General features: G+C 45.3%; 1 protein-coding gene across 1 annotated transcript; it reads left to right on the top strand.

Annotated features, from left to right (window-relative positions):
* The first annotated feature begins 12,199 nt into the window (after positions 1–12,199).
* On the top strand, positions 12,200–16,612 carry FOXI3 (forkhead box I3). Its single transcript, XM_012472904.3, has 2 exons — positions 12,200–12,842; positions 15,993–16,612. Exons 1-2 carry the CDS (start codon positions 12,200–12,202, stop codon positions 16,610–16,612), a joined length of 1,263 nt encoding a protein of 420 aa, XP_012328327.3.
* The last annotated feature ends 5,086 nt before the right edge of the window (positions 16,613–21,698 follow it).

Genomic DNA, 21,698 nt, shown 5'->3' with positions numbered 1-21,698 from the left:
CTGATTTGATTTTTTTGTGACAGGGTCTTGCTCTGTCACCTAGGCTGGCATGCAATCGTACAATCACGGCTCATTGTAGCCTCCACCTCCCCAGGCTCAAGTGATTCTCCCACCTCAGCCTCCCAAAGTGCTGAGATTACAGACATGAGCACCTGCACCCAGCCCACTCCTTCTGTAAGAGATGAGAAGAATTCAATCTTTCCAGAAGAAAACTTCTATCTTCATAGAGATCTGGGTGAGGATTTGCAAATCAGCATATCTTGTAGATAAGTTTTGCTCATTTGAAAGCCTAATTTAGCCTTAAAAGACAAGCTTATTTCAGTTTTTCCCAGGAATGATAAAGTGACCTTCGAAATTGTGAAGCCTGGGCCAGGGGTGGCCGGGGCCGCTGAGTCCCTTGGTCCCCTGGGTCATGCAGACTGGGAATCTTCTTGTCTGAAGCTCTGTGGGAGCAGGGATTCATTGTTTATCATCTATACCTACAGCTAGAGCCAGGGTCTGGCATGCTCAATAGATATTTATTGTATTCATAAATGAAAGTGGTCATAAACTCACCTGAAATGTTTACTGAAAACATTTTGCAGGGCATGAAAACCATCTGATACAGCTGACAAAAGGTTTTCTTTCTCTGTCTCTCTTTTTGCTTTCTTTCTGTCTTTTGTGAGATACTCTCACTCTGTCATCCAGGCTGGAGTGTCGTAGCATGATCTCAGTTCACTGCAATCTCCACCTCCCAGTTCAAGCTCATTCCTCAGCCCCTTGAGTAGCTGGGATTCCAAGTGTGCACCACCACACCCAGCTAATTTTTGTATTTTTAGTAGAGACAGGGTTTCACCATATAGGCCAGGCTGGTCTTGAACTCCTGGTCTCAAATAATTCGCCTGCCTCAGCCTCCCAAAGTGCTGAGATTATAGGCGTGAGCCACTGTGCCTGACCAAGTCAAAAGATTTTCATAATCATTGTCCAGTAACAGTACTCAGGGACAAGAAATCCTTTCTCTATTCTTTTTTGCATATTATCTTGGATTATATTTAGGTTGGTGCAAAAGTAATTTCGGTTTTTGCCATTAAATTATTTTACGCCAACCTAACATCTTCATAAATTCACAACAGATCCTAGGATTACTTAAGATGGCTTTGGGAAACAAATATTTATTGAATAAAAGGTAGCAAGGCTGGGCACAGTGGCTCATGCCTATAATCCCAGCACTTTGGGAGGTCGAAGTGGGTGTATCGCTTGAGCCCAAGAGTTTGAGATTAGCCTGGGCACCGTAGTGAGACCCCATCTCTACTAAAATACAAAAAAATTAAAAGATTAGCTGGGAGTGGTGGCATGTGCCTGTGGTCCCAGGTACTTGGGAGGCTGAAGTGGGAGGATCACTTGAGCCAGGGAGTTTGAGGCTGCAGTGAGCTGAGATGGTGCCCTTATACTCCAGTGTGGGTGACAGAGGGACACCCTGTCTCAAACTGAAAAATAAAAATAAAATTAAAAGTTAGCCAAATCTATCAAATGGGGCAATTAAATACCTTTTTCCGTTCCCATATAGACACATGAGAGCTGCAATTCTTCATGCTGTTTTTTTTTTGGTTTGTTTGTCTGGGTTTTTTTTTTTTTTTTGAGACAGAGTCTCGTTCTGATGCCCAGGCTAGAGTGCAGTGATTCAATCTCAGCTCAGTGCAACCTCTGCCTCCCAGGTTCAAGCAATTCTTGTGCCTCAGCCTCTCAAGTAGCTGGGACTACTGGCATGCGCCACCACACCTGGTTAATTTTTTTGCATTTTAGTAGAGATGGGGTTTCATTGTGTTGCCCAGGCTGGTCTCAAACTCCTAAGCTCAGGCAATCTGCCCGCCTTGGCCTCTCAAAGTGCTAGGATCACAGGTGTGAGCCACTGTGCCTGGCATGCTGCTTTTAAAAAGTTCAAAAAACAGAAATTTTTTTTACTAATGTAGAACAAAATTTGAAAATAATCCTCATTAATCTTAATATTACTTTGTTTCTATACCGATCATAATAGTTCTATTCTTACTGAAGATTTTTTAGGTTTAGATCTTGTTAACCAATGAAATTAACTTGTATTACAATATTTATGCTTACATTTTAAAACATTTAACAACATTACATAAGGAAACAATTTGTTTTTTTGAGACCGAGTTTCCCTCTTGTCACCCAGACTGGAGTACAGTGGCGAGATCTCAGCTCACTGCAACCTCCGCCTCCCGGGGTCAAGTGATTCTCCTGCCTCAGCCTCCTGAGTAGCTGGGACCACAGGCTGGTGCCACCACGCCCAGCTAATTTTTGTATTTTTAGTAGAGACGAGATTTCACCATATTCGTCAGTCTGGTCTTGAACTCCTGACCTTGTGATCTGCCCCCCTCAGCCTCCCAAAGTGCTGAGATTATAGGCATGAGCCACTGTGCCTGGCCCAATCTTTGTATTTTTAGTAGAGCCGAGGTTTCACCATGTTGACCAGGCTGGTCTCGAACTACTGAACTCAAGTAATCTGCCCACCTCCACCTCCCAAAGTGCTAGGATTATAGGCATGAGCCACGGCGCCTGGCCTGGAAACAATTTTATCAGTATTATTAATGATCTATTTGTATTGTTTACCTTCTGTTTATGGCCAGTGATCTTTTCAAATTTTTAATTTACAGTAATGCTGTATGGTTTCTTTTTCAAAAAATGGGGCCAGGTGTGGTGGCTCACGCCTGTAATTCCAGCACTTTGGGATGCTGAGGCAGGCAGATCGCTTGTGTTCAGGAGTCTGAGAGCATCCTGGGCAACATAGCAAAACTCTATCCAAAAATACAAAAACTTAGCCAGGCATAGTGGCACTCACCTGTGGTCCCAGCTACTCTGCAAGCTGAGGTGGGAGGATCACTCAAACCCAGGAGGTGGAGGTTGCAGTGAGCCAGGATCATGCCACTATACTCCAGCCTGGGTGACAGAGACCTCGTAGCCAAAAAAAAAAAAAACGGGGAGAAAAATTGAATGTAAGTTTAAACATGGAATCAATTAAAAGAAAAACATTAAGTAGTTAGTAGCATAAGTGGTGTAGAGAATCAGCAAAAATCTCAACTGTATACAGTAGATAGAAAAAAAGTAGAAAGAAAAAATTTAAAAAAAAAAAGAGAATCGGCAAAAATCATGAAGAAGTTTTCAGAATGACCAGATTTGGCAAAACAGTGAGCTTTAGAAGAGTATGAAGCCAGCACGCAGTGCAGACAAGGCTGGCTAAATGAGCTACCTCTGCTAGGATCACATGTGTCATGCAGTGGGAGCCACTAAGAGTTGGAAACACGGGAGACTCATGACTGGATCTGCCTTCTTAGCAGACCATTATGAGGGTGGTGTAGAGAGAGGACTGGAAGGCACAAAAGGGGGCAGGGAGGCCAGCAAGGGACTGACACAGCACTAATCCAGGAGGGAATGAAGGTGGGCGAACCTCAATGCTGCCAGTGGGATAGAGAGAATAAAGTGTTATCATGGCATGACTTGGTGACTGAGGTAGAAGACCCTTAATTTTCTGGCTTAGATAACTAGATCAACAACAGACCCTCCACAGAGATCAGGAACAAGGATCTCTATAGAACAAAAGAAAAGAATCAGGTTTTCAGGGAATTCTGCTGATGGCCAGGCATGGTAGATCAAACCTGTAACCCCAGCACTTTGGGAGCCCAAGGAGGGAGGATAGCTCGAGGCCAGGAGTTTGAGACCAGCCTGGGCAACATAATGAGACTCCATCTCTACAAAAAAATAAAAAATAAATTAACCAGGCATGGTGGTATGTGCCTGTGATCCTAGCTACTTGGCAGGCTTAGGTGGGAGGATGGCTTGAGCCTGGGAGTTTGAGGCTGCAGTGAGCTATCTGTCATCACTGCACTCCAGCCTGAGCAACAGAACAAGACTCTGTCTCTAAAGAAAAAAACAGTAATCTGCCAGGCACGGTGGCTTACACCTGTAATCCCAGCACTTTGGGAGGCTGAGATGGGAGGATCACGAGGTCAAGAGATCAAGACCATCCTGGCCAACACAGTGAAACCCCGTCTCCACTAAAAATACAAAAATTAGCTGGGCGTGGTGGCACGTGCCTGTAGTCCCAGCTACTCGGGAGGCTGAGGCAGGAGAATCACTGCACTCAGGCCTGGCGACAGAGCGAGACTCCGTCTCAAAAAAAAGAAAAGAGAAAAACAGTAATCAAAATTTTTAAAAGAGAGGAAGGAATGGAAACCCACCTACATATTAGTTTGCTAGGGCTGCCACAACAAAGTATCATACAGACTGGATGGCTTGAAGAACAGAAATGTGGCTAGGTGCAGTGACTCACGCCTGTAATCCCAGCACTTTGGGAAGCCAAGGTGGGCGAATCACCTGAGGTCAGGAGTTCAGGACCAGCCTGACCAACATGGCAAAACCCTGCCTCTATTAAAAATACAAAAATTAGCTGGGTGTTGTGGCAGATGCCTGTTATCTCAGCTACTTGGGAGGCTGAGGCAGGAGAATTGCTTGAACCGGGAGGCGGAGGTTGCAGTGAGCCAAGATCGCGTCACTGCACCCTAGCCTGGGCGACAGAGTGAGACTGTCTCAAAAAAAAAAAACAAACCGGAAATGTATTTCCTCATAGTTCTTAGGGCTAGAAGTCCAAGATCAAGGTGTTGGCAGGTTCATTTCCCTAGGGCCTCTCCACTGGCTTGCAGAGGGTTGTCTTCCTGTATCTCCACATGGTCTTTGATCTGTACATGTCTGTGTGCAAAAATTTTATATGCCATTTTTAAAAATACTTTGGCCGGGTGTGGTGGCTCACACCTGTAATCCCAACACTGAGAGGCCGACCCAGGCAGATCACCTGAGGTCAGGAGTTCGAGACCAGCCTGACCAACAAGGTGAAATCCCATCTTTTTTTTTTTCTTTTCTATCAGTGGATCCAAAGAAACCCCATCTCTACTAAAAACACAAAATTAGCCAGGCATGGTGGCACATGCCTATAATCCCAGCTACTCGGGAGGCTAAGCCAGGAGAATTGCTTGAACCCAGGAGGCAGAGATTGTGGTGAGCTGAGATCATGCCATTGCACTCCAGCTTGGGCAACAAGAGCAAAACTCCACCTCAAAAAAAAAAAAAAGAGAAAGAAAAACATTTAGTGCTTTTTAATTTATTCAAGCAACAAATAACCATTGAGCATGCATTAAAGTCAGGCCGTGGACTGAGCCTGGAGAAATTATGGGGAGGCAGTCTGAGCTGCGTTCTAAATGCTCCCAGACAGACCGCCTGGGTTTGAACCCCAGCTGCATACTTATAAGTTGGGAGACCCCAGTTAGGTTACTTAACCTCTTTGTTTCTGTTGCTTTATCTGTAAAATGTGGAATAACAGTTCTTATCCCATACAATCGCTGTGAGAATTAAACGGGACAATGCATGTAGGGTGCTGAGCACAGTGCCAGGTGTTTAGTACATGTTTAATAGCTCTAAAAATATACGAGCAAAAAGAAACAAAGTCCCATTCTCAGAGAACATCTGGGATAGTGGGTGGCTTAACTGTAGAAGTGTTGGTTATTGAAAATGGGGGACACCCAGCACAGTGGCTCATGGCTGTAATCCCAGCACTTTGGAAGACCGAGGCAGGCGGATCATGAGGTCAAGAGACCATCCTGACCAACATAGTGAAACCCTGTCTCTATTAAAAATACAAACATTAGCCGGGCATGGTGGCGCGTGCCTGTTGTCCATGATCCTCAGGAGGCTGAGGCAGGAGAATCACTTGACCCCGGAGGGCAGAGGTTGCAGTAAGCCAAGATTGTGCCACTGTACTCCAGCCTGGTGACAGAGCGAGACTCCATCTTAGAAAAGAAAAGAAATAAAATTTGGGGCCGGGGCAATAGATGAGTCATAGGGAGGATGCTGGGTCACCCCATCGTGATGGAGAGCTTGGGGGAGACAGGAAGAGTGTGGACCAGAGAGTGGAGTCTAATGAAGAAGGAGGAGGGAGAGAAGGCAGAACTAAAAGACTCGAAGGAATTTTCAGTGAGAGAGAGGAGAAAGAATGTTCAGGCAGGGGCACTAGAGAGCAAAGAAGATATCAATCTGCCTTCTGGCCCTGAGGTGGGAGGAGTTGAGGGAAATGCAGCCTTCAGTGGAGATCGCCTCAGGGGAGGACACTGGAGGATCCTGGGGGAGCCATGATTCAGTCTGGGCTGGGACATGCTGTCAGAAAAGATCTCCGAGGAAAGCCGAAGACTCACCAGGAGGCTGGGGCAAAAGCTGAAGGAAGAGTGTGAGAAGTTAGCTGAGGAAGCTCAAGAATGGGGTTAATCAGCTAGAGCCAGAGGCCAGGAAGCATTCCAGAGTCATGGGAGGAGCGAGACACAAGGGGAAGGGGCTCAGGTTCAAGCAGAAGAACTATAGATCAACAATCTTTGCTCAGGCACAGGAATTGCTGGAGCATTAACATTTTGGCCGATAATTTTTTGTCTATTTGTCTGGATTAAGTATATGAAACTTTCGTGGGATCCTCAGATGCTTAGGCTTCTAGAATCCTCAGGATTCATTGTTTTTGCTAGACTTTATATGCCGAATGTTTGCAGTGGAAAGAGGGCCATGGGTCTCTGGTGTCAGCTGGTATATGGCCGGGTGGTTCCTGGGCCATGCCCCTGCTTCTGAGCGCCCTGGGTTTTATTTTTGCCCACTCGGTATTTGTAGCTCACTCCAGTCTTCCCCAACTCCCAGGTGGCTGAGTGGGGTGATTGGCAGGAGCAGTTTGGTTAATGTCAACATAAAGAGCTTGGAAGGGAAAGGGACTCGTGGAACAGAAAACAAACGCCACATTAGTGGAAAGCTTGCTCTCATGAGGGGATAGGGCTGCCTCAGTTTCGCACCAACACTAGACTTTGTAAGTGAAGTGTAAATATTGGTTAGAGGAGTAAATGAATAGTCCCTCTGAGTTCTGTTTCAGTCTGCAAGCCACAGCCTTTGAGGCATCAAAGGAATGGGAGAGAGGCTGTCCAGTTTGCCCCTCTCTAATGACACTACCCACTCTAAAATGAGAACCAAGTGGTCATAAGTTGGAAATAAATAGGCCGAGCATGGTGGTTCACGCCTGTAATCCCAGCACTTTGGAAGGCTGAGGTGGGTGGATCACAAGGTCAGGGATTCAACACCAGCCTGGCCAACATAGTGACATCCCGTCTCTACTAAACATACAAAAAATTAGCCAGGTGTGCTGGCAGGCACCTATAATCTTAGACTTGGGAGGCTGAGGCAAAAGAATCACACGAACCTGGGAGGAGGAGGTTACGGTAAGCTGAGATCAAACCATTGCACTCCAACCTGGGCAAGAAGAGTGAAACTTCGTCTCAAAAAAATTTAAAAAAAGAAATTGGGGGCCGGGCGTGGTTGCTGAAGCCTGTAATCCCAGCACTTTGGGAGGCCGAGGCGGGTGGATCACAAGGTCAAGAGATTGAGACCATCCTGGTCAACATGGTGTAACCCCGTCTCTACTAAAAATACAAAAAATTAGCTGGGCATAGTGGCGCGTGCCTGTAATCCCAGCTACTCAGGAGGCTGAGGCAGGAGAATTGCCTGAACCCAAGAGGCGGAGGTTGCGGTGAGCCGAGATCGTGCCATTGCACTCCAGCCTGGGTAGCAAAAGCAAAACTGCGTCTCAAAAAATAATAATAATAATTAAAAAAAAAAAAAAAGAAATTGGATAAATGACCAGGCCACATGCAGAGGTTCATGCCTATCTGTAATCCCAGCACTTTGGGAGGCCAAGGCAGGCAGATCAGTTGAGGTCAGGAGTTCAAGACCAGCCTGGCCAACATGGTGTAACCCTCTCTCTACTTAAAATACAAAAATTAGCCAGGCATGGTGGTGGGCGCCTGTAATTCCAGCCATTTGAGAGGCAGAGGCAGGGGAATGACTTGAACCTGGGAGGTGGAGGTTGCAGTGAGTCAAGATCATGCCACTGCACTCCAGCTTGGGTGATGAAATGAGACTCTCTCTGAAAAAAAAAAAAAAAGACACCAAATAAGGAATCAGCTTCAGTTATCTCCACATCTTTCCTTAAATACATCATCCTTTCCTCATCAAAACAATAAATGCACTAATTAACTTTACATATTTTGGTCTCTTACTCTAAAAGCTGTATTCTCCAATCACAATTCAAGTTTTCTTGCATTCTTTTCTTACCTCCTTTTTAATCTCTACTTGCACCAAAGTTTGCTTGTTTTTCATCTTATCTTAACGTTTTGTTTCATAAAGGCCAAACTTTCTTATATTGTACTGAAAACAAAAAGCAGACATTTTCTAAAATCTTCCCACCAGTACAATAAATTATTTTCAGAGTGGTGCATTTTCTCCATAATTGGATAATGCTTCTACTCTTTTTTGCTATTGACATTTTTCCCAGTTCCCATTTTGGGTTTCTGTTTGTTTTGTGGGTGTGTACTTTTACACTTCCTTGAATAAGCTCATTTCTGTTCCAACGAGGCATGTGTAAGTAGTCGTTTATTAATTCAACAGATATTGATTTTTCAAAAATTGATATTTGCTTACCCTATAGTGTGCAAGGTTTTTTAAAAAGTAAATTATAAGGCGGGGTGCGGCGGCTAACGCCTATAATCCCAGCACTTTGGGAGGCCAGGCAGGTGGATGACTTGAGGTCCTGAGTTTGAGACCTGCCTGGGCAACACAGTGAAATCCCGTCTCTACTAAAAACAATACAAAAAATTAGCCGGGCTTGGTGGCAGGCACCTGTAATCCCAGCTACTCTCGAGGCTGAGGCAAGAGAGTGACTTGAACCCGAGTGGCGGAGCTTTCAGTGAGCAGAGATCGCGCCACTACAGTCTAGCCTAGGTGCCTGGCCGACAGAGGGAAACTTTGTCTAAAAAAAAAAAAAAAATTACACATAAGAATTTATCTTCAAAGAGCTTCTGATTTACATACTTGAAGATGTCAGAGAAGTATACTAACTAGCGTAAGGTAGAAAGCCAGATAGGAGACATGGTTAGATTGCTATTTGTGGGTTTTTTTTTTTTTTTTTTTTTTTCACAAATATGAGTAAACCACAGGGCTGAGACGGGAAGGACCCATTCTGCGCCCAGCATGACATTGGTCCAAGATGGCAGCCATTCAAAGTTAAGAGCACTGAGGCTATTCTCAATTCATATTACTGTTTTCTTCCTTTGGAAATATGTAGAAATGTTAACAAAAGCTAATGTGCCAATATTTCTAGGAGGCTGGAAATTAATGAGTGGAATACATTTTATATTCCATTACAGTATTTATTAAAAATAACTACATTTATTAAAACTCACTGTTGATACTCTGCCATTTCAAAGAAGCAACAAGCATGTTACCAAACAGCAGTGGAAAATAAATGAGATATTTTCTTTGGGTTGAATAATTTCCCAAAATGTTTTATTTTCCAGTGATGAAAACATGCAACTGTCTACTATTTTTTTTTTTTAGATGGAGTCTCGCTCTGTCACCCAGACTAAAGTTGTAATGACGCGACCTCCACTCACTGCAACCTCTGCCTCCCAGGTTCAAGCATTCTCCTGCCTCAGCCTCATGAGTAGCTGGAATTACAGACGCTGCCACTATGCCCAGCTAATTTTGCATTTTAGTAGAGATAGGTTTCACCATGTTAGCCAGGCTAGTCTCTAACTCTTGACCTCAAGCAATCCACCCACCTCGGCCTCCCAAAGTGCTGGGATTACAGGTGGGAGCCTCCGTGCAGGGTCTGCAACTGTCTATTCTTATTTTATACTGGCATTGGTGCCTTAATCAGTTGCCTTGATTATATTGTAAAAGGCAATTTAACAAAACATTATTACAAAGAAGTTGCATTTTAAACACAGTTTTTATCTGTTTAAGTTAATCAAATGCTTTTTTTTTTTGTTTAAATAAAAAACAGGGACCAAAAACAATTATTTTGATTTTGACATTCAATAATTCAGGCCATGACCAATAAAAACTGTATCTAATTAATATGTGACTGACAATAGATATGAAAATGTAACTTCCAAACCCCTAGAGGGGGCGTCCACCCCACAGATCCCTACAGAGATGTATGCTGTAACAGAGGTGAAGAGTCGCTAGGTGGCTCTGTCATTTTTAAATAAAACTAAGGTACACACACATACACACACACAATAATGTACAGTTAAGAAACAAAATACCCCACACACGTAGAACCTTTAATCAAAACAAGAAAGAATAATCTGACATGGTCTCTCATTCTGAATAATTTGGAACTATTGGGCTAAGAATTTGGCTCTAAAGAAAAACTGCGAAGTATGTATGGGCAAGCAAACTGCTAAAAGATAAGATAAATTATTATATTCTTAAGGACATAAATTACTAAAGGAAGATGGTTTCAAATTTTTCGTAATTTATTGCCATCTAGGTTCCCAGCTTTTCTTTTGGAATTTCTCTTTTTAGTTTAAACCTTTACATGTAAAGACAAATATTAAATTTCGGTATTATAACTTATTTTAAAATGTTTTCCAATTTCCTTTCATAGTTGTCATCCTTATTTAAAAAACCAAACAACTTCATTTCAGGCCATTCAGGAAGAAAAAACAAACAACACAGGGCTTCTCTAAATTATGAAAACATTTTAGATCCTTGAACCAAAATACAACTAAGAAAGACACTATTCTTCTCTACAGCATTTGCCAGGAGATTGAATAGAAATAGTGCTTTAAAGGGTGGACAATAATTTCCTTCTGGTCCCAGAAAAGACGACTAAGTAGTGACATTCGAAGTGTGATTTGCATTTTAGGTATCCAACTTTGCTGATTAAATATCATTGTATTTCATTTTTAAGAGATGAGATACCAGAAGAAAAACAAAATCCCCCAAAATACATAACTAATTTCACCATAAAAATAAATGCCTTCGAGGAGAAGGGAAGTTTCCGAATGATTAAATACTCTGAACTGCCAGTGGGCAATTGGCAAATAGTTTTTCCTCTTCTTCTCGTTTAAATGAGAACCTCAAAGCTGTCACGTATTAAGAACACATTTAGGAATACTTTTAATAGTAAAAGAAAGTTTTCTTACTGTTGTTTCGAGCCAATCGAGAATGATTACGTGGAATGTGAGGTCGCCACAGTATTTTACAGGTTTTATTTGTTTTCCCGGGCAGAGAGAAGCATTTTAAAACTTAGCAAAAGTAAAAAACAAAAACAAAAACAAAAAAAACTTAGCAAAAGTAGAGGGCAAGTCTTGCCCGTTAGATGAGACTATTTTTGTAAATGAGAGCTTCTTGCAGTTTAAATTACTTAAAGCTTTGAAACTTTGGTGCTTAAAATGCTAATTCCGAAGTTACTTATTTAAATGTCTTTGAAAACATTCACACTTATGTTTTTTAAGATAACAAATCACAACGAAAGCCCATACAAACCGCACAGAAAACGAACAAATGCTTCCCAAATGTGAGCGAACCTACAGTTTGGTTAGAAAAACTCAAAACCTATTTCCTTTCCTCCGATCACAGAATCCCGAGGAGAAGGGGACACCCCAAGGGGGCCCGTTAATAAACCCTACCGTATACCCCAAAGCGTTGTAAATCACATCGATTATTTTCGACTGGAAGCCGATCGGTTGAGACTGGACGTGAGTCCCGCAACTCGATCACAAAAGGTTTAGAGGTAAGAGGTAGAAAAGGCAAAGGAGGACTAGGCAGGTGGCCCGAGCGGCCACCCCAAGTTAACTTCTTAGAAATCATTCGTACTGTTCGGGTCCTCTTCCCTTTGTTTTAATGTTCGTGGCTTTACTTATTACGATTAAGAAACGCCGGCTAGGAATGGGGTGCTGCTTTTCGCTGGAAACCCGTAGGCGCCGAGCTCCCGGAGGCTCCCGGGCCTGGGCAGAGGGGCGGCAGGGGAGGGGCTGGCGCGCTCGGGGTTTGGGCGCGCGGGCAGGTGGGGCGTGGCGGGGGCGTGGAGAGCCCAGGCCCGCGGACACCGCCCCGCTCCGGGTCCGCCCGGGAGGAGCCGCGCCGGGCTCGGTTATAAGAGGCCGGCTCACTGGCGCTCCGCGAGCACACGCCAGACCCCGGCCCGGAGTACCGGGCGCCCAGCGCGGGTGGAGGTGTAGCCGCAGGGTTGGCCCCCAAAGGGATGCTCTCGCCCGAGCGGCGAGACCAGCCCCGCTCGCCTCTCGCCGCGGCCGCGCCGCAGCCGCCCACGGCCGCCGACATGGCCCTCTACTGCGGCGACAACTTCGGAGTGTACTCGCAGCCTGGCCTGCCTCCGCCCGCCGCCGCCGCCTCCGCCCCGGGCGCCCCCTCGGCCGCCAGGGCGCCTTACGGGCTGGCAGACTACGCCGCGCCGCCGGCCGCAGCAGCCAACCCCTACCTGTGGCTCAACGGGCCCGGCGTGGGCGGCCCGCCGTCCGCAGCCGCCGCAGCAGCAGCCGCCGCGTACCTGGGCGCCCCCCCGCCGCCACCGCCCCCCGGGGCCGCGGCCGGGCCCTTTCTGCAGCCGCCGTCCGCCGCCGGCACCTTCGGCTGCGCGCAGCGGCCCTTCGCACAGCCCGCGCCCGCCGCGCCCGCCTCGCCTGCCGCACCCGCGGGTCCTGGGGAGCTGGGCTGGCTGTCCATGGCCAGCCGCGAGGACCTGATGAAGATGGTGCGGCCTCCCTATTCGTACTCGGCGCTCATCGCCATGGCCATTCAGAGCGCCCCGGAGCGCAAGCTCACGCTCAGCCACATCTACCAGTTCGTCGCCGACAGCTTCCCCTTCTACCAGCGCAGCAAGGCCGGCTGGCAGAACTCCATCCGCCACAACCTGTCGCTCAACGACTGCTTCAAGAAGGTGCCCCGCGACGAGGACGACCCAGGTGAGGGCGGCTGGACAGGTGCGGGACGCGAGGGCCGGCGCAGGGGTTGGTGTGCGGCTAGAAAAAGATCTGCCGGGGCTCTCGTCCAGGCTGCGGGTGGGAGCAGGTGGAGGAACAACCACCCAACCCAGAGGACAAAGGGAAGGAGCAGGGGATCTTCGGAAGGAAGACTTGGTGAGGAAGGAGCTGACCTTTAATATCTACACTTGCAGAGGCCAGCCAATTAGAGAAAAAAAAAAATCTATATCCCCGAACAGGAGGCTACCCCTGCGTGGTGTTCATCAGGCCTTTTGAAGGGAGAGTCTACTTAGAAGTGAGCTCTCAGATAAGGGATGGTTGTGTTTCGCAGAAGACAAGGTGGGAAAACGGCGGACCAGCCAGGCTGTCCCTAGGTACACTTCCTCCTTATCGGGTTCCAGAGAGGCTCTCTGTGTCCTGAGCAGAGCAAATACGGTGCCTACTTCTAGAGATAGTGGCATGGGCGTCATGAGACGGGGATCTGGGATGGGAGAACTTTAGCAGGGAGGTCCTGCAATTGCAGTTTGGGTACCTTAACTAGTTGGAAATTTAGAAATGAATATCCCAGATTTGCTGCGTTTGGGTTTAAACCCAATAGCTCCTGGAGTGAGGAGGGCTGTGGAGTGAGTGTTCTCTTACCTTCCCTGAGAGGCGGAGGTGGAGAAATGACTAACGAGAAGAGAGAAACAGAGAATCCTACTTGAGGTTTTCAGAAGGAGCCCAGAACAAGAAAAAGGAAGGGGGTTGTGATTGGAAAAAGGGAAGAGAAATGAAACCATTTTAGTTGCACATTACAGAGGTCCAGGATTTTGTGTAAATTATGTGAATATTCTGGAGCTCAGAAAGAGCTCATCCCTGAGGTCCCTGTAGAGCAATGCTCTCCAATGGAAATACAATGCAAACCACAGGTGACTGTTAATTTTTAAGTAATCCAAAATATTGTTTCAACATATAACAGGTATAAAAATTACTAATGAGATGCTTTGTTATTTTCATTTCTCTTCCCTTTTTCCTATCACGACCCCCTTCCCTTTCCTCGTTCTGGGCTCCTTCTGAAAACCTCAAGTAGGATTCTCTGTTTCTCTCTTCTCGTTAATCATTTCTTCACCTCCACCTCTCAGGTGTCGTCAACATCCCATGTGTATTTTACACTACATCTCGATTTGGACTAGCCATATTTCAAGTGCCCAATAGTAATGTGCGGCTAGTGGCTACTGTATTGGGGCAGGGTATGCAGTTCTAGAAGATGGATCCTGGATCCTCTTGATTTGACTTCTGTGTCACCCAAGATTATCATGTAAATTGTCATATAAACTCCTGGACTTTACGTTAAAAGTTCAAGGGTCTATGGCTAGTTTTTAGTCAAAGAAGTGGGTAGCAACGTGGCACAATATACATATCCAGATAGGTGGAGAGATTATTGATATTGTAGTTATATAACTTTTTTTCCTGTAACTATTTGCAGAACATGGTTCAGTGGAGGCAGCTTAGCCCAATGGTTAGTTAAAAATGCTGAGGTGTTTATTTGAGACAGGGTTTCAGGCTTGTCGCCTAGGCTAGAGTGCAGTGGTGCGATCTCACTGCAGCCTTTGCCTTGCCAGCTCAGTTTTGCTGCCTAGCCTCCCAAGTAGCTGGGACTATGGGTGCCTAACACAGTGCCTGGCTAATTTGTATTTTTTTGTAGAGATGGGCTTTCCCCATGTTGCCCAGGCTGGTCTTGAACTCCTGAGCTCAAGTGATCCGCCCGTTTCAGCCTCCCAAAGTGCTAGGATTACAGGCGTAAGCCACCTTGCCCTGCAAGAATGCTGAAATCTTTTAGCCATTCATAGTGTTATGCTCCTGTCCTCCCAGCTACTCTGGGAGGCTAAGGTGGGAGGATCGCTTGAGGCCAAGAGATCAAGGCTGCAGTGAGCCAAGGTTACACCACTGTACTCCAGCCTGGGTGACAGAAGGAGACCCTGTCTCAGAAAATATAAATAAATAAATAAGTAAATATATATTTTTTTAATGCCGAGTTTGGAGCCAGTCTGCTTACATCCTGGCTCTCATGGCTAACTAGGAATATGGCAAGTTACTAACCAGTCTGCACCCCAGTTTTCCTATCCAAAAAGTGGAAGCAGTAATATTGCCTATCTCCATAAAGCTTTGAGGAGTAGCTGAGGTTATCCATGTAAAGCACTCACCACAGGATAAATGTTTTACAGTACTTTCAAACTTCGGATTTTTTTTTGCCAGAAGTGAAAAAAGCTGTTGGGAGGTAAAATCCTCCAAGATGATAGATCTTTTCTACCTCACTTGTGATGAATAGTGAGAGAAAATTTCCAAGAACAAAACTAGCATTACATGCAGAAAAATGAGGCCTTGGTGTCGGAAATTTATTTGCTCAATGGGTGAAACATTTGCAGGATTTGTAGGAACAGGTCCGGGAGCTTCCTCATAGTCAAAATTTATGCCATCCAATGCATGGTTAAAACAATTGCTCAGCAATAATTTTTTGTCATTTTGAGATTGCCTTTCTCCAGTGGGGCATTTTTCTCAGAGGTGAGGAATTATGCACTTTCAATGAATAATAAGTACTGTTTTTGCACTGCTTGCTGTGTGCCAGCTACTATGCTGAAATATTTAATCCTCACAGTCAATCTACTAAATGGTACTATCCTTATCTCTATTTTATAAATAAAGAACAGAGGCTCAATTCTGTTTTTTTTTTTTGTTTGTTTTTGTTTTTTGTGGACACGAGATCTCACTATGTTGGCCCAGTCTAAACTTTAACTAGCATCAACTTTAAGTAGCATCAGAATTCCATGATTTTGCAATTCCATACAATTTGGATTTAGAATTAGTGAAGGTGTTACATGATTTAATTATAAGTGTCTCAGAAATGGAATTAGATCTTTAAGTAGTAGACACTACCAGGAGGAGGTAGAGGTGGCCAGAACATCAGTGTTTCAGATTTCTCCCTGAAGTAAAGAGTAGTATCTCCCCCAAAAGAAGATCGATTTAAATATTAGAGCTAATTGAGCATCTTTGTCAGCATCCAGTGAGAAGCTGCACTCCTCCTCCCAGAATTGAAGCTGAGTACACAGGCATAAAATAGGTCCTTCTCTAACTTGGTCTTTCTCGTCTTCTTAGGAAAGGGTAATTACTGGACTCTGGATCCGAACTGCGAGAAAATGTTTGACAACGGGAACTTCCGGCGGAAGCGAAAGCGCCGCTCTGAGCCCAGCAATGGCTCCACAGTGGCTGCCGGGACATCAAAGTCCGAAGAAGGGCTTTCCTCAGGACTGGGGTCTGGAGTGGGTGGGAAGCCAGAAGGAGAGAGCCCCTCCACTCTGCTGAGGCCTTCCCACTCCCCAGAGCCTCCGGAGGACACCAAGAGTACTGCCTCATCTCCTGGAGGACCCGTGCTCACCTCCACCCCTTGTCTCAACACTTTCTTCAGCAGCCTCAGCTCCTTGAGTGTCAGCAGCAACGTGAGTAACCAGCGGGCTCTCCCTGGCAGCCGCCACCTAGGGATCCAGGTGGCCCAGCTGCCCTCCAGCGGCATGTTCCCCCCAACCTCCATCTCAGAGGCCTCGGCAGACACCTTGCAACTGAGCAACAGCACCAGCAATAGCACCAGCCAGAGATCCTATTACAGCCCTTTCCCTGCCAGCACCAGCGGGGGCCAAAGCACCCCCTTCAGCAGCCCTTTCCACAACTTTAGCATGGTCAACAGCCTCATCTACCCCCGAGAGGGCTCCGAGGTGTAGAGCAGGCCCTCAGACTTGAGTATGCACACCTGAGATGTGCACACATGCTGTAGAATGCAGATTCCAAGTCAGTAGGTCTGGGGTAGGACCTGAGTTCTGCATTTCTGTTGAGTTCCTGGGTGATCTCGTGGTCCTTTGGCCACACTTGGAGTAACAAGGGTGTAGTAGATAACTCTTTCTACAACCCAGTGAGCTTTTACAGGTTTCTCTGCATGTGGGCCTCTCCAGAGAGAAATCTGCCTCACTCTCTTCTGTGATAGGTAGCCTGTGAGCCCCATGAGGGCAGGGACCATGTCTATTTTGTTTATCACCATATGCCAGGATTGCAAGCTCAAGTGTGTACAGACGGCTAAAAAAACATAAGCCAATGAAGTTACTGGATGAGAAAACTAACGGCATTTGGTAACTGAAGCAGTGTGGGGGGTGGATGGGACAGACTAGCAGAAGGCTGCTGGGAACAGCTGGTTCTCTCACATGGCAGCATTCTGATTTCATTATTATTATTTTATTTTGACAGAGTCTCCCTCTCTTGCCCAAGCTGGAATGCAATGGAGCAATCTCGGCTCACTGTAATCTCTACCTCTCTGGTTCAAGCAATTCTCCTGCCTCAGTGTCCCGAGAGGCTGGGATTACAGGCACCTGCTACCACGCCCAGCTAATGTTTTGCATTTTGGCCAGGTTGGTCTTGAACTCCTGACCTCAGGTGATCCACCCGCCTCGCCCTCCCAAAGTGCTGGGATTACAGGCGTGAGCCATTGCACCCAGCCAGCATTCTGATTTTTACACTTGATCTTAGCCAAAAGGTGGAGAAGCGATAGCATTATGGTTTTTTTTTTTTTTTTTTACTTCTGATTATTGTGTTAAACATTCTGATTTTTTTTTTTTTTTTTTTTTTTTTTTTTGAGGCCGAGTCTTGCTGTGTAGCCCAGGCTGGAATGCAGTGGCGTCATCTCTGCTCACTGCAACCTCTGCCTCCCAGGTCCTGGTTCAAGAAATTCTTCTGCCTCAGCCTCCCAAGTAGCTGGGATTACAGGCATGCACCACCATGCCCAGCTAATTTTTGTATTTTTAGTAGAGACAGGGTTTCATCACATTGGTCAGGCTGGTCTTGAACTCCTGACCTTGTGATCCACCTGCCTCAGCCTCCCAAAGTGCTGGGATTACAGGCGTGAGCCACTGCACCCGGCCAGCATTCTGATTTTTATAGAAGAACCAGATATCTGAATTTTTATAGGAAACCTCCAACTTTGTGTCTTTTGCCTCTAAAGTGGTTTTTTTTATTTTTTATTTTTATTTTTATTTTTATTATACTGTCCTAGGCAATACCATAAATCTTTGAGCTATACATAGGCAACTCACAGGGTTACCTCTGTCTGATACATAGTATATTTTAATGGCAACGATACAAGCAGTCCTGTGTGCCTGGCACTGTTACAGGCACTTGGCATGTATTAATTCATTCAATCCTCTCAGCAACTTTGGGTGGTGGATATTATTACACCCCCAATTTTCCACGTGACGGAAATGAACATCCAAGATGTTAGGTTACTTTGATGTCTATTTTGATCATCACTGTATACCAGGATTGCAAGCTCAAATGTGCACAGGTGGCTTTAAAAAAGTTGTGACCACTTTCCAAGGTGAGACTGATAGTAAACTGGAGCCAGGATCAGACCTAGACAGTCTGGTTCCAGAACTGGTGCTTGTAACTTCTGTGTTCTACTTCCTGCAAAACCAAGAAACCAGCCTCCATAGGCAGATTTAAGTATATAGAGGGAAGGAATGGAGCTAAATCTCGTTTGACCAAAGATTCTAGTTGAAATAAAAGTCATTTGGTGCATTCCCCCTGGGCAGCACCTCTGTCTGAATCCTGTTGCCACAGTCCGAGGTCTGGGGTGACCATTGTCCTAGTTTGTCATCGTTAGCCTGGCATCCTCTCCCTTTTAGCTTGTATCCTGAATATTTTCTTTTCTAACAAAGTATTACCAGAATTTTATTAAAAATAGCTTGTGTGTGTGGGTTTTGTTTTGTTTTGGTTTGGTTTTTGAGACGGTCTTCCTCTGTTAATCAGGCTGAAGTGCAGGGGTGAGATTTTGGCTCATTGCAGCCTCGACCTTTCCAGACTCAAACAATGGTCCTGCCTCACCTCCCACAACCCACCCAATAGCTGGGCTCACAAGGGTGTACTATGCCCAGCTAATTTTTTAATTTTTTAAAATTGTTTTTAACTTTTTAATTTGTAAAATTTTAAATTTCTTATTTTAAAATAATTTTTAAATTTTTTTTTTTGATGGGGGGGTCTCAAAAAAAAGAAAAAAGAAAAAACAGAGCTCACTGTAGCCTCAGTCTCCTGGGCTCAAGACATTCTCCTACCTCAGCCTCCCGAGTAGTTCTACAGGGGCATGCCACCACACCTAGCTAGTTTTTTTGTATTTTTTGTAGAGATGGAGTTTCACGGTGTTGCCCAGGCTGGTCTTGAACTCTTGGGCTCAAGCGATCCACCCACTTTGGCCTCCTAAAGCACTGGGATTACAGGCATGAGCCACCATGCCCAGCCAAAAAAAAAAAGAAAAATGCTCTTAAATGGAATTTTAGGCCAGGTGCAGTAGTTTACACCTGTAATCCCAACACTTTAGGAGCCTGAGGTGGGAAAATAGCTTGAGTCCGGGAGTTTGAGACCAGCCTGAGCAACACAGCAAGACTCTGTCTACAAAATATTTTTAAAATAATGAAGAAATGGGATTTTATAGTTTGTAATACAATAAACCATTTGTGGTCAGTTTTTAAAAAGATATTTAATCTTATTTATTTTAGCACTCTCTTTTATTCCTGTTTTCTTTTTTTTCATTGACCATTGGTGATGAATCTCTTTTACTTCTCAAAGGTATCATTTGAATAATTTTTATAGTCAACCTTCTAGTGCCCAGCAGAGTGCCTGGTACACTCATCCACTAGTTACTGAATGACAGAAGTTATTCAGGATGGGCGCAGTGGCTCAAGCCTGTAAGGCCTGGGAGGCCCAGGCTGGCAAGGGCACTTGAGCCCAGGAGTTTGAGACCAGCCTGGGCACATGGTGAAACCCTATCTCTGCAAAAAATATGAAAACTAGCTAGGTGTAGTGGTGTGCACCTGTAGTCCCAGCTATTGGGGGGTGCTGAGGTGAGAGGATTACTTGAACCCGGGAGGTCAAGGCTGCAGTGAGCTGAGACCATGCCACTATACCACAGCCTGGGTAACAAAGTGAGACCCTGTCTCAAGAAAAAAAAAAAAAATTCAAAAAGTGTTCATTTGCCACTGCAGATTCTGAGGAAAAAACAAAGTGTTCATTAAAATGCAGATATCAAATTTATGCGAACGGTGTTCTACAAGAATGAATTTATCGTCCCATGAATTGCCTTTATACCATGTTTTTGAATATGAACATGACTAGTTTGGGGTTTTAACTTTTTTAGAAACAATAACAGAATCACTTAATTCCCTGTGTATTTTTTCACCCTGAGACTCTCACAGCATTACTTTAAAAATTTTTTTATTTTGAAATATACATACAGAAAATTATTATTTTTTGAGATGGAGTCTTGCTCTGTTACCCAGGCTGTTGTGCAGTGGCACGATCTTGGCTCATGGCATCCTCTGCCACCCGGGTTCAAGTGATTCCCCTGCCTCAGCCTCCTGAGTAGCTGGGATTATAGGCATGTGCAGTGGCACAATCGGCTCACGGCATCCTCCGCCGCCCAGGTTCAAGTGATTCTCCTGCCTCAGCCTCCTGAGTAGCTGAGACTACAGGCGCGCGCCACCATGCCTGGCTACTTTTTTTGTATTTTAGTAGAGACAGGGTTTCACCATGTGGGCCAGGATAGTCTCGATCTCCTGACCTCATGATCTGCCCACCTTGGCCTCCCAAAGTGCTGGCATTACAGGCGTGAGCCACCATTCCCGGCCCGAAAATTATTTTTTTAAACAGCTTATTGAGGTAAAAATGACATCACCATCACTTTTTTAACATTATGCAGAAAGACAACCAAAGACTACCTACCCCCATAGTATGTGCACAAAAAATGCTTTCTATGGATATTTTTGTATATGAAAATATCATGGACTTATATAAATATTGTTTCTAGCACAACTCTATATTTGTAAATTAATTTATAATGTAAACCGGGGCAGCAAAGAAAAGTTTTCCCAAGAAAGTTCACTGCATGCTGAGAAGAAGAATCACATGAAATAAACTCAAAGTGGGATCACTTCTGGCTTCCTGGGCATTACTGCTTTCCTGTCTTCAGCTTCTTTGTCCTAAAGGACTAGAGATGTGAGCAGCATGGCAACAAACCACTGTAAGGACTTTGTGTTGAGCAAATGATTGGTTTTTGTGTTTGTTTGTTTTGAGGCAAAGTCCCACTTTGTTACCCAGGCTGGAGTGCAGTGGCGCAATCTTGGCTCACTGCATCACGGCAACCTCCACCTCCTGGATTCAAGTCATTCTTCCTCGGCCTCCTGAGTAGCTGGGATTACAGACGTGTGCCACCTCGCCTGGCTTTTTTTGGCGGGGAGGATGGAGTTTTACTCTTGTTGCCCAGGCTGGAGTGCAATGGTGCAACCTCAGCTCACTACATCCTTCGAATCCCAGGTTCAAGCGACTCTCTTGCCACAGCCTCCCGAGTAGCTGAGATTACAGGTGACCTCCACTACACCCGGCTAATTTTTGTAATTTTAATAGAGATGGGGTTTCATCATGTCGGCCAGGCTGGTCTCGAACTGCTGACCTCAGCTGATGTGCCCACCTTGGCCTCCCAAACTGTTGGGATTACAGGCATGAGCCATGGCGGTTGACCTAATTTTTGTATTTTTAGTAGAGACAGAATTTTGCCATGTTGGCCAGGCTGGTCTCGAACTCCTGACCTCCAGTGATTCACACTTCAGCCTCCCAAAGTGCTGAGATTACAGGCATGAGCCACCTCACCTGGCCTGTTTATTTCTAATTGATTAGCGGTTCTGTTATTTAGATTAAATTGAATTTCAGTGCAGCAAACAATTTATATTACAGAAAGAAACTGCTTTGAGGCCTCATACCTCGAGGAGAGCTCTG

This window comes from Aotus nancymaae, unplaced genomic scaffold (genome assembly GCF_030222135.1).
Source record: "Aotus nancymaae isolate 86718 unplaced genomic scaffold, 86718_ANA_hifiasm-v0.15.2.pri h1tg000017l, whole genome shotgun sequence".
In the NCBI taxonomy this organism is placed as follows: domain Eukaryota; kingdom Metazoa; phylum Chordata; class Mammalia; order Primates; family Aotidae; genus Aotus; species Aotus nancymaae.
The sequence above is the reverse complement of the archived record's forward strand: the minus strand, read 5'-3'. Positions and strand labels throughout refer to the sequence as shown.

Bases quoted from the DNA above. Each gene is read 5' to 3' on its own strand.
- FOXI3 (XM_012472904.3), top strand. From the start codon at position 12,200: ATGGCCCTCTACTGCGGCGACAACTTCGGAGTGTACTCGCAGCCTGGC. The intron at 12,843-15,992 runs GTGAGGGCGGCT...TCGTCTTCTTAG, and splicing joins CCGCGACGAGGACGACCCAG to GAAAGGGTAATTACTGGACT.